At 50.0% G+C, this 11,961-nt stretch overlaps 1 protein-coding gene across 2 annotated transcripts; it reads left to right on the forward strand.

Annotated features, from left to right (window-relative positions):
* Positions 1–5,291: 5,291 nt before the first annotated feature.
* LOC128565475 (glutathione S-transferase P) lies at positions 5,292–7,935 on the forward strand. Of its 2 annotated transcripts, none has more exons than XM_053561961.1 (7): positions 5,292–5,398; positions 5,618–5,653; positions 5,944–6,050; positions 6,138–6,225; positions 6,555–6,658; positions 7,426–7,533; positions 7,670–7,935. In XM_053561961.1, coding segments are annotated over exons 1-7 (633 nt in total). In that variant the 5' UTR covers positions 5,292–5,397; the 3' UTR covers positions 7,859–7,935. The 2 variants fall into 2 exon arrangements, with proteins under 2 accessions (XP_053417936.1, XP_053417937.1); XM_053561962.1 differs by having other exon boundaries at positions 5,374–5,479.
* The last annotated feature ends 4,026 nt before the right edge of the window (positions 7,936–11,961 follow it).

The raw sequence follows: 11,961 nt of genomic DNA on the forward strand, positions 1-11,961 counted from the left end.
GTGGTAAATTTTGGTTTCTAAGTGAGATAAGGACAAAACAAAAAATGACGTACTCCTTTAACTTGCAAGCACAGATGTTAAAGTCCTAAACGAAATGCACAAGATGGTATTAAAAATAATACATCATGATCAAGTTGGGCTTATTCTACAAATTCTTCAGAAAGTAGATCAATATAATTCCCCACACTACTAAAAATAAGGGAGAAACAGCATGTGATAACATTAAATAATGTAGAAAAAGTATTTGGTAAAATTTGTTACCAATTTATGATAGAAAGGCTTAGAGAACTACCCCGTTTCCCCGAAAATAAGACAGTGCCTTATTTTAAGGTGTGCTCCCAAAGATGCGCTAGGTCTTATTTTCAGGGGACGTCTTATCTTTCCTGTAAGTAGGTCTTATTTTCAGAGGATGTCTTATTTTCGGGAAAACAGGGTAGCAGAAGGGAGCTTCTGGAACTTGATGCAGCTTCCATGCCAAAAGTCTACAGTGAACGTTATACATGACGGCCTGCAGCCACCAGCCCAGACGTCCTGACCAGGGGGCTCACCAGCTGGAGCAGGGGGAAGGTGAGGGAGGACTGTAAGAATCTCTATGCTTCCCTCATGCTACTGAGGCCCTTTTGAGATCTAAAACCAGACACTACTATTTAATGCAATACTGGAAAAAGAAAGAAAGAACAAAGAAAAGGTGTAAGGATTCAAAGGGAGGAGATGAAATAAGGGCCATTGGAATCAACAGGCAAATCATTCATTAGAAGTAATAAGAGAGGGCTGGGAGCGGTGGCTCACACCTGTAATTCTAGTACTCTGGGAGACTGAGGTGAGTGGAGTGCCTGAGCTCAGGAGTTCAAGACCAGCCTGAGCAAGAGCGAGATCCTGTCTCTAAACAATAGCCGGGCATTGTGGTGGGTGTCTGTAGTCCCAGCTACTTGAGAGGCTGAGGCAAGAGAAGTGCTTTGAGCCCTAGAGTTTGAGGTTGTTATGAGCTGTGATGCTGTAGCACTCCACCGATGGTGACAAAGTGAGACTATGTCTGAAAAAAAAAAAATTTCTAAGTACTTCTCTACATCTCCAATGGCCAACTAAAAGAAAATAGTATTCTCAGCAGCAAGATACAGAGTCCCCAGAATATATAAGAATAAGCTGGGCATGGTGGTGTGTACCTATAGTCACAGCTACTGGGGAGGCTGAGGCAGGAGGCTCACTCACACTCAGGTGTTGAAGGTTGCAGTGAGCTGTGTGATGACACCACTGTGCTGGGTGACAGAGTGAGACCCTGTCCCTAAAAAAATAAATAAATAAAAGAGGTTTATGTAAGACATCTTGGTAGAAAATTTAAACAAAGACTAGAGAAGAGGACCTGAATAAATAGAGATAATACTATAATGTAAGATGCAACGTAGGGTAGGGAGTGTTATAAAGCTGTGCATTTCTCCAAAGAAATCTCTCAGTGTAATACAACCTTAATCAAAATCCCAGGTAGATTTTCCCAAGAAATTTGATAAATTTATTATAACATTTTTATAAGTGAATAAAGATTCACAAAGAGAAAAACTTGAGGGGAAAAACTCCTGGAAGGTGTGTTTTTTCCCTACCAGATTTATAAAACCATAGGAATAAACACTTGTGGTACTGACACAAAACCGGACAGAAAGACAAGGAAGGGAAGAGGAAGGAGGACCAGCAGGAGGACCCAGTCATGTGTGTGTGTGTGATGAATCAGACAGTGCTGGAAAGATAGCTCTTTACTTAGAGAAAAATAAAACTGGATTCCTACCCAACAGCGCACGCAAGAACGGCCTCTAAATGAATGAATGTTGTAAATGTGAAGCTAAAACAACAGAGTTAATAGAAGACAACATGCAGCAACAAAAGACTTTTAAATGAAATTTCAAAGACATAAAACATAAGCAACAACCCTCCCCTACAGAAAAGAAAAAACCTTGATGAATGTGATCACACTAAAACTAAGGAGTTTTGTTTAATGAAATAGACTTGAGGCCAAGTTAAGAGAATGTTGACAGACTAGAATGTTAGTAATGTTCAAGCCAGTAAGAAATTAACACCAGTGGCGCCTCTAGCTCAGTGGGTAGTGCGCTGGCCCCATATACTGGGGGTGGCAGGTTCAAACCTGGCCCCAGCCAAACTACAACAAAAAATAGCTGGGCATTGTGCCAGGAGCCTATAGTCCCAGCTACTTGAGAGGCTGAGGCAAGAGAATCACCTAAGCCCAAGAGCTAGAGGTTGCTGTGAGCTGTGATGCCACGGCACTCTACCAAGGGTGACAAAGTGAGACTCTGTCTCTACAGAAAAAAAAAGAAAGAAAGAAAAAAAAGAAATTAACACCTAGAATAAGACCCCTGAAAATCAACAGAAAGTATACAGCAAAGCCAAAGAAAATAGTCCAAGGGTAACAATTTCCAGAAGCAAGAAACAAAATTGAATGAGCACTTGAAGAGATGATGAAAATCCTTAGCAGTGGGAGGGATGTGGGGCTAGAGCGAGAAGGACAGCAGCCCTTGTGCAGCTGGCAGAGAGGAGGGAGCCAGCTGGCTCTGCGTGCCAAGTGTTCTGTTTGCATACCTGGGACGCAGCAGTTCCAGCAAACTCCCCACCTGCAGGAAGCGAGCATGGAGGGTGAAGAGAAAGGGATTACACGAGTAAGGGGGTCCCTGCCCATTCCAGAGACAACAATGGATTAGGCACCCAGGAGTGTGCTAGTGTGCCCCCCCTCCCAACATCCCTGCAGGCCAGGACACGCAGGAAGAATGGCCCAGGACCACTCTGTGACCCTGCTGTGGCAGGAGAGAGGAAGCAGATCAGTCTGCCTGAACCAGAGAAACATCTGTAGCCCACAGGGTGGCGGGAGGGGGGAGCACTCTGCACATCCCAGTGAAACAAGGAGGCTGAGTTAGGCCAATCTGACCAGGCCACAGTGAGAGAAGTGAGAAGGGCATGCAGACCCAGGTTGGGCAATGGGCGGCAGGTACAGGGGTGGGGGTGGTGGGGACAGCAACCGGGGATAGCTGCCTATCCCTTAATAGCCCAGACCTAGGCCTCAGCCTACACAGGAAAGACAAGTAGCCACAGCCATTGGAAGCCCCTCTGTGTGTGTGTGTATACACGCGTGCATGTGTGTGCATGTTGTGTGTGTGTGTGAGAGAGAGAAAGGGAAGGGAGAGTGTGAACTGGTGAGAATTCCAGTAAGCTGTGTGAGTGTGCACAACAGCGTGTGTGTGTGCGTATGCATGTGTATTTGAGCATTGGTGACAGTGTGTGGAGTGTGTGTGTGTGTATATGTGTGTGTTTGGGGATGAGATAGTATCTTTGAAAGGGCTGAAAGGAGAGAATGTAGCAGAAAGGCAACTGCTTGTACTGCTTCTGATACAAAAATGCAACTGTTTCTTTCCTTCTTTTTTTTTTTTTGTAGAGACAGAGTCTCACTTTATGGCCCTCGGTAGAGTGCTGTGGCCTCACACAGCTCACAGCAACCTCCAACTCCTGGGCCCAAGAGATTCTCCTGCCTCAGCCTCCCGAGTAGCTGGGACTACAGGCGCCCGCCACAACGCCCAGCTATTTTTTGGTTGCAGTTCGGCCGGGGCCGGGTTTGAACCCGCCACCCTCGGCATATGGGGCCGGCACCTTACTGACTGAGCCACAGGCGCCGCCCTTCTTTCCTTCTTTTTAGAGACAAAGTCACACTGTCACCCAGGTTGAAGTGCAGAGGTGCTGTTATAGCTCATGCAGCCCTGAACTGCTAGCTCAACTCATCCTCCCTCCTCAGCCTCCCAAAGTGCTGGGACTACAGGCATGACCTCACCGCACTAGGCCTGTTTTCCTCACTTTTTGTAGCTCACTGAATACCCTGCATTGAGGACTGGGGGAGGTGAATTTCAGGTTGCTTTCAGCACAGGTCAAATGAGCAAATTATGCTCTTTTGGAAGGAAAAAAAGAGGGGAATTTTTGTATTTTAGAGGGTGTTGGCAAGACCTGAGGGGAAGGTTTGTGAGGGGTCATGGCATGGGGACAGAGACGCTTAACCGTGGAGTCCTGAAGGTTGTTCTTTGGCCCAGGCACAGCTGGATGGTGAATTGAGTGAGAACTTCACCTGTCTGTCCCCAAACAGCACCTGTCCATGCTTGTACCACCTCTGGCAGCCCCAGCCCCAGAAGGCATAGGCATTACCCCTACACTCTATGCCTGTTGCCCCATTGTTGGCAGAGGTGGGGAACAGTCCAGGGCCAGTCCTTTGGGGTGCCACTGAGTCCCGGACTGGTGTAGGGCCTACCTCCTCCCAACTCTTCTCCTTCTCCAGCTTCAAGGGCACTGCAGGGGCCAGTGAGAAAATGACTGTGCCATGGTCCACACTTAAAGACTGATGGTGTTTCTCCAACTTCTTCTGCCCCTGGAGGGTAGGGGGGTCAGAGAGGAAGCAACCAGAAGGGTATGGATCCTTGGGAAGGAATCCCCTTCTCTGAACTCGACCCCATTGCTCAGCTGAGCTCTGGGCAGACCAAATGCCCCGACCAACCAACTGGGTCGGTGACAAGCCATGTCCTATAACTTTGGAAACTTAACAGGTACCAGGCGTTTCCCAACCTGTTCTGCGGCTACCAACTGCCAGGAGCACCTTGGAGAGCGAAGCGCAGACGCCAGCGCACGAGGTGACAGACACGCCGACCCCAAGCTGGTGGGTCACGAGCTCCGCTCAGGCCTTCGCCATGAACCATGCTCAGCTTTTCATCTTCCGGTGATGACATAAAACGTTCCCGCCAAAACAGGACGAGGTGGACTCAGCCGGCCCCTTCCCTCCCCAGGGCTCCCTGAACGCCAGATTACAAACTTGGGCTTCTCTCCATGACGTTGCGCCCCGTCCCGCTTGTATCCTGTCACTCCCAGGTCTTTTGAGTATTGAGGACCTTATTCCCAGGCGTTGCGATTTACGGCTTAGAAAAGGCAAATCCTAAATCTTCCCATGGTGACGGAAAAGAGCTCAGTACCACTCTGGGACCTCAGTGGCACTTGAGGAACCAACGCCGAGAGCGGCTTTCTCTGAGCTCCCCTAGCCCGGGACGAGGAACCCAGCGCCGGGGAGGGAGCAGAAGTCCGCCCCCAGCCCGGCCAGACCCTGTCCTCACCGCCGAGTCATCCACCGACCCTCCCAAGGGCGCTCCATCCTGAGCGGCTCGCACTCCCTGCCCTTTCCCCTGTGCAGACGTCCGGTCCAGCTGCGCGCCCGGAGCGGTCCGGGCGGCGGGTCCCCAGCCGCGCTGCCCTGGGGCGGCCGCGGCGGCGACGTGACCCAGCGCGGGGGGCGGAGCGGGGCGGGACCACTGGCCCCTATAAGGCTCCGGCTGCCGGGCCTACGTCTGAGCGTCGCCGCCGCCGCGCAGCACCAGTGAGTCTGCCCCGGCCCGCATCCCCCACTCCCAGAGCTGGGCCGGGGGTCCCGGGGGCCCCTGGACGTCCGCAGCTCCAAGTTAGACGCGCTCAGGGGGGCGGGAGCGCCCGGAGCGCGGAGACGGGGAGGGGGGACACCGCGGGAAGGGGGGCCGGCCCGCCCTCCGCGGCTACAACCTCTCCCAGGCGCTAACAGGCCGCTCTCTGTCCTCTCCAGTGCCGCCCTACACCATCGTCTACTTCCCAGTCCAAGGTAGGAGCCTGGGCCAAGGAGGAAGGGGAGGCAGGCGTCGGGGGCTGCAGCCCGAGGCCTCTCATCCACCCTCGGGAGACCCCAGCCCCCCCTACCCCCAGCTCTCCGTCTTGTGGCGTCAAGCCGGGTCTCCTTCCCTGTGTCCAGCCTCTTCCACCGCGCCTGGTCCCCTCCCCCGTGTGGAGTCTCAGTTCCCATGTGCCTGCCCTGCACTCCTTACGGCTCCCCATGTTACTGAGGCGGAGTCTCTCCCTGCGTCCCCACGCCCCTGCCCTGTCCCTCACCCCTAGGGCGCTGTGAGGCCCTGCGCATGCTTCTGGCGGACCAGGGCCAGAGCTGGAAGGAGGAGGTGGTGACCGGGGAGACTTGGCAGCAGGGCTCCCTCAAGGCCTCCTGTGTGAGTGACCCTGCTGGGAAGGGGGCGGGACAGGACTAGGGTGGGGCGGCCAAGCCCCGCCCCTCATGGTGCCCTGCCTCCCCCCAGCTGTATGGGCAGCTCCCGAAGCTCCAGGATGGAGACCTCACCCTGTACCAGTCCAATGCCATGCTGCGTCACCTGGGGCGCTCCCTCGGTGAGTCCTGAGGCCTGGCGGCCAGAGCAGAGGTGGGGCCTTTTCCCTCCCAGCCCCTTCCGTGTAAGTCAGGCTGCCTTGTGGCCCTCTGGAGTGGGGAGGAGACACTCGGGGCTTCCACAGCCGGCCCCAGGCCAGCCCAGATCTGCCTGCAGTTCTTGCCCTGTGCCAGGCTCTGAGCACCTACTGTGTGACAGGCTCAACCCTCCTCCCAGGCTGTGGCCCGCAGACAGCCACGTGGCCTGCAGTGGGGGTGGGGTGGGGAGAAAGCGGTCGGGTCCTGTGTGGATCAGGCGCCCAGTCATGCTGTCTGCCCCTCCTGACCTCAGGGCTGTATGGGAAGGACCAGAGGGAGGCAGCTCTGGTGGACATGGTGAATGACGGCGTGGAGGACCTGCGCTGCAAATACGTCAGACTCATCTACACCAACTACGTGAGCGAGGGCAGCCAGCATGGGCACAGGGGCTGACTGCAGAAAGGGGCTTCCCCTGCACATGGCAAGACCCTCCCATATCAGGGTGCTGGGGCCAGGGGCCTTTATGGACAAGACACAGCCCTCACCCTCACTGGCCAAGGGCACTGGTGGGAGAGTGCAAGAATAGAGACACCCAGGGAGAGGTGGTTTCTTATCACCTGGGGTCGGGGCTTCCTGGAGCAGCCATGGGAGCGAAGGATCTGTAGCCAGTTTCTGGAAGAAGGTGCCAGCACTTTCAGATGAGCAAAGTGTATGCAGACAGAGCCCATGTGAGGACCTGGGACCAGTTTAGCAGAGGCAGAGTGTGTGGGTGTGGGTGGAGATGGAGATGGGCAGACAGCTGCCTCAGGGCCTAAAGGCCTTGAAGCCACTGGTTGGGACTCTCCTGAGGCCAGTGGGACATGGAGTCTAAGCAGGGTTCTGTCCAAATATGAGGACAGAGACACTCTGGAGGAGCCAGCTCTGAGACTTTGACAATAACCTGGGAGGAGATCCTGGCAGAGACAGAAAGGCCAGATAGAGTAGACAAGAATTGGCAGCTGAAATGGACAGGATTTGGGCCTAGCTTGGTGTGTGGGGTGAACAGAGGGGCATCTGAGGCTGTGGTGTCTGGCTCAGTGGGCAGTGCCATTCATCATTGGCTAGACAGAATGGGGTGCCTCGTGGGTAGAGCAGGGCTGGGGGCTGTGGGTAGAAGGATGATGCACGGTGTGTCTCTCTGGCAGGAGGCAGGCAAGGATGAGTATGTGAAGGTACTGCCTGGGCAGCTGAAGCCTTTTGAGACCCTGCTGTCCCAGAACCAGGGAGGCCAGGCCTTCATTGTAGGCAACCAGGTGAGCATCTGGCCCTGTCCTGCCCTGCCCTCACCCAGTGTGAGCTACTCATTCAGCAAAGTGGGGCAGACCTAGGGGTTGGCATGACAGCCCCCAGCAGCTCCCACTGGCTGAGTCCCGGCCCTCTGCCCTGCAGATCTCCTTTGCTGACTACAACCTGCTGGACCTGTTGCTGATCCACCAGGTCCTGGCCCCCAGCTGCCTGGATGCATTTCCCCTGCTCTCGGCCTATGTGGCGCGCCTTAGTGCCCGGCCCAAGCTCAAGGCCTTCCTGGCCTCCCCTGAGCATGTGAACCGCCCCATCAACGGCAACGGGAAACAGTGAGGGCTTGTGGGACTCTTAGGAGGAGGCGGAGGCTGTTACTGCCCTTTCCTCAAAACCAATAAAACATCTAAGGGAGCAGCTGTGTGGTGAGCACTGTGGTTCCTGGGAAGGGGTTCTGGGACCCTCAACTGTCAGGCTTGGAAGTGAGGCAGGGCAGAGGGCTAGGAAACTTAGGTCTAAAACACAATCAAAGTGTCTTCCTGGAACCCTCAACCCCATCTGTGTTTACGAAATGTCAGAAACAGGAAGAGAAATAACTTTGGTCACTGTCCTGCAGGACCCCACAGTGTAGAGAGGGAGAAAAGTCTCACATATCAACACACTTTCTAGTCCCAGCAGGCTTGTGCCACAATGACTCGCTCCAGAGAGTGGGAGGAGAGGGGTTCTGGGCTCAGGTGGGTCTGAGAGGAATTCCCTGTCCTGGGACTTTGGCATATTAGCTGAGTAGCTCTGAGCATTCCACGCTGGATCAGTAAGAGGGTCACCCTTCTATTCAGGTGGGGACTATCTTAGCTTCCTGCTGACTTCTGAATTTTGGTGCATACTAGGCATACAAGTGACACTAGTTTATTAGGGTTCTCCCAAAAAGCAAAACTAATAAGGTATTGCAGGGGAAGCAAAATTTTACCTCTGTCCTTTTAGGGTTTTTTTTTTTTTTTTTTTTGTAGAGACAGAGTCTCACTTTATGGCCCTCCGTAGAGTGCCATGGCATCACACAGCTCACAGCAACCTCCAACTCCTGGGCTTAAGCGATTCTCTTGCCTCAGCCTCCCGAGTAGCTGGGACTACAGGCGCCCGCCACAACGCCCGGCTATTTTTTGGTTGCAGTTCAGCCGGGGCCGGGTTTGAACCCGCCACCCTCGGTATATGGGGCCGGCGCCTTACCGACTGAGCCACAGGCACCGCCCCTTTTAGGTTTTTTTTTAATCACTGAGGCTTAGAATTAAGAGATTAGCAGGAGAAAGCATTCAAATGTGTTTAATACAAATTGTACTTGGCATGAGAGCCTGCATAAGGAAATCAAGACTCAAAGACACAGAGTTGAACCCTAATATACTGAGTTGGACAAAGTGGTAAAATGTGAAAATGTTACAAGGCCAAGAGCCTTGGGGTAGGGTAGTAAATTAAAGAAGTGACTATGTTAGTTTAGTAAGGTTTGTTTGTATTTCCCATCCTTGATAAGAATGATACTTTTCTTTTTTTTTTTTTTTTTGTGGTTTTTTGGCCGGGGCTGGGTTTGAACCCGCCACCTCCGGCATATGGGACCAGCGCCCTACTCCGTGAGCCACAGGTGCCACCCAAGAATGATACTTTTCTTTTGGTACATGGAGGGAATCTTTCACATGGGAATTCTCATCTCTTGCTCTTTTTTTTTTTTTTTTTCATCTCTTGCTCTTAAGAAGGAAGGTGAGAGTCACCTTGCACTGTTTTTCAAGTGGTACATGGAGGGAATCTTTCACATGGGAAGTCTCATCTCTTGCTCTTTTTTTTTTTTTTTCCATCTCTTGCTCTTAAGAAGGAAGGTGAGAGTCACCTTGCACTGTTTTTCAAGTGTCTTTCACTCAAGATAGTATGTCAAGAGTGGCATATCTTGGGGCACATACCTTGGCATACCTTGGGGCAGGTGACAAGTCCCTCCATCTGAAGCTTCCCTAGAAATTTCACATATTAAAAACTGAATTAGTGGCTGTGGAAAGAAGAATCTGTTTAGTAACTGAGCAGCAAGAGATCTGCAAAGGGAAAGAAGAAAATAGATTAGGGTGGGAATGAATAAATAAAAGAACAGAATTAAGTTCACTTCCCTATATTTTGATAGACCAATCTCCTATCCCTGGGAATAGATCAAATAAAAATTCTGAGCCTCATTTATTTTATCTGATGGAGAGTGTTCATTATGTGCTTTAAAAGGTGCAAATTTACACTATGTTCTTCATGGATGGTCTTGGGAGCGCCTCCTTGTTGGGCTCTCAGTGTCCAGGGCATGATGATTTTGGAGTATAACAAAGACTAAATTACTAACTTACAATTGGAGGGCTTCCAGTGTTTACACAGTAATCTTGAACTCTTCTTCTTTTACTAAAGTTCCAGATCCTGGCAAAAAGGATCTCAATACTGAAAAGAACTTAGAATGGTGGGATTTTAAGTAGTATACTGGGAGATAAATTTTGTGATGTCAGGGAAGAACCAATTATGTCTTAGGTCCTTAACCATATCTGCACCTATGTCCCATATGATGACAGATAAGTATAAACCAAAAGGCTGAAGGAAAAGGGCCACAGGAAGTTTAATTTGGCCCAATATAGTATAAGCTGTCTAATAATTGTTTGGAATCCTTTTGTATCCATTTGTCTTTTTTTAGATTATGGGGCAATCAATGGTATCCATCAAAGATAAAGAGAAGTTTATAAATTAGGGGGAAAAATAAGAGTCCTTGTGGCTACAAGAAGCCATATCAGCACTGTTACTCCCTAGGGCTGTAATGTCAGTCTTTTTAATACTGCATAAGGAACAACAGTAATTTTTCCAAAGAGGTGAATAGCCTGTGTCTTAGTCCATTTTGTGACAATAACAGAATACCTGAGATGAGTAGTTTACACCAGTTTAGACCAGAAATGTATTTCTTAAAGTTCTGGAAGCTGAAAAGTTCAAGATCAAGATGCCAGCAGGTTCAGTCATTTGTTTCAAGATAGCATCTTGTTGCTGCGTCCTCCAGAGAGCAACTTGGTGTTCTCAGCTGACAGAAAAGCAAAAGCAAATGAACCCACTCTGCAAGCCCTTTTTACAGTGGCATTGATCCATTCATGAGGTGCAGGCCTTATGACCTAAACATCTCCACTAGGCCATGCTTCCCAACATTGTTGCATTGGGGATTAAGTTTCCAAAGCATGAATTTGGGGGACACATTCAGACCATAGCAGCCCATAATAGGGCAGCAATTAAGTGCCCATTGGCAATAGGAGTAGCAGCGCAGGTTAAAAATTCATGCACTTTTCAGATTATGCCAACAGCATGGCAGACTCTAAAAGCTTATCTGGTTAGTGTAAATAGTGGCAATTTTTCCTCTTGCCATTGTGCAAGCTGTCATAAGAGGTCTGAGTTCATCAGCTTGGACTGACTTTATAGGGCACAGAGATGGTGCCTCCAGTGTTTGGAAAAATGTGGCATAAGCAGTTATTATGTTTCCCTGGAAATTTCACCTATAGGAGCTGTCAGGAAATGTAAGTCAGGGTTGTTTAAGGGGTATCTAAGAGGTGCTCACAAGACTTTGAGACCATTTCTACAGCAGCAAAGCAAGGGAATCACATGGAATGGACTGGGGCTCTCACCCATCAGGGAAGGTGATGAGCTCAGGAGTTTAAGATCGCCTGAGCAAGAGCGAGACTCTGTCTCTACTAAAAATAGAAAAATTAGACAGGTGTAATGGTGGATACCTGTCAGCCCAGCTACGCAGGAGACTCAGGTAGGAGAATCATTTAAACCCAGGAGTTTGAGGTTGCAGTGAGCTAGGCTGACACCACAGACTCTGTCTCAAAAAAAAAAAAACCTTACGTAAACAAACCAAAGCTCATTATAAACAGTAAAATGACACTAGAAAATGTTTTGTTTTGTTTTTTGCAATTTTTTGGCCAGGACTGGGTTTGAACCTACCACCTCTGGCAAATGGGGCCAGCACCCAACTCCTTTGAGCCACAGGCACCACCTGACACCAGAAACTCTATCAATCAGAAACTGCTAACTAACTTCTAACTTAAAACTTACCACTTCGACAAATCTAAATTGATTTCTTTGTCTTGCTCCTGCAAACATGTTATAAGTTTCCCCTCTTTTTTTTGTTTTGTTTTTTTTTTTTTTTTGGTGGCCCGTACAGGGATTGAACCCGCGACCTTGGCGTTATAAGTTTCCCCTCTTGCCCTTCTAAGAGAAGTGCTAGGCTAGTTGCTTGTGCTGTCACATTTATTACTGAATGTACAAATAAATGTTTTAAAATTTAAATATGGGTAATTTATACCAGTTTAGACCAGAAATTTACTTCTCACAGTTCTGAAAGCTGAAAAGTTCAAGATCAAGATGCCAGCAGGTTCAGTCTCTAGTTTCAAAAGAGC

This window comes from Nycticebus coucang, chromosome 14, assembly GCF_027406575.1.
Source record: "Nycticebus coucang isolate mNycCou1 chromosome 14, mNycCou1.pri, whole genome shotgun sequence".
Classification (NCBI taxonomy): Eukaryota; Metazoa; Chordata; class Mammalia; order Primates; family Lorisidae; genus Nycticebus; species Nycticebus coucang.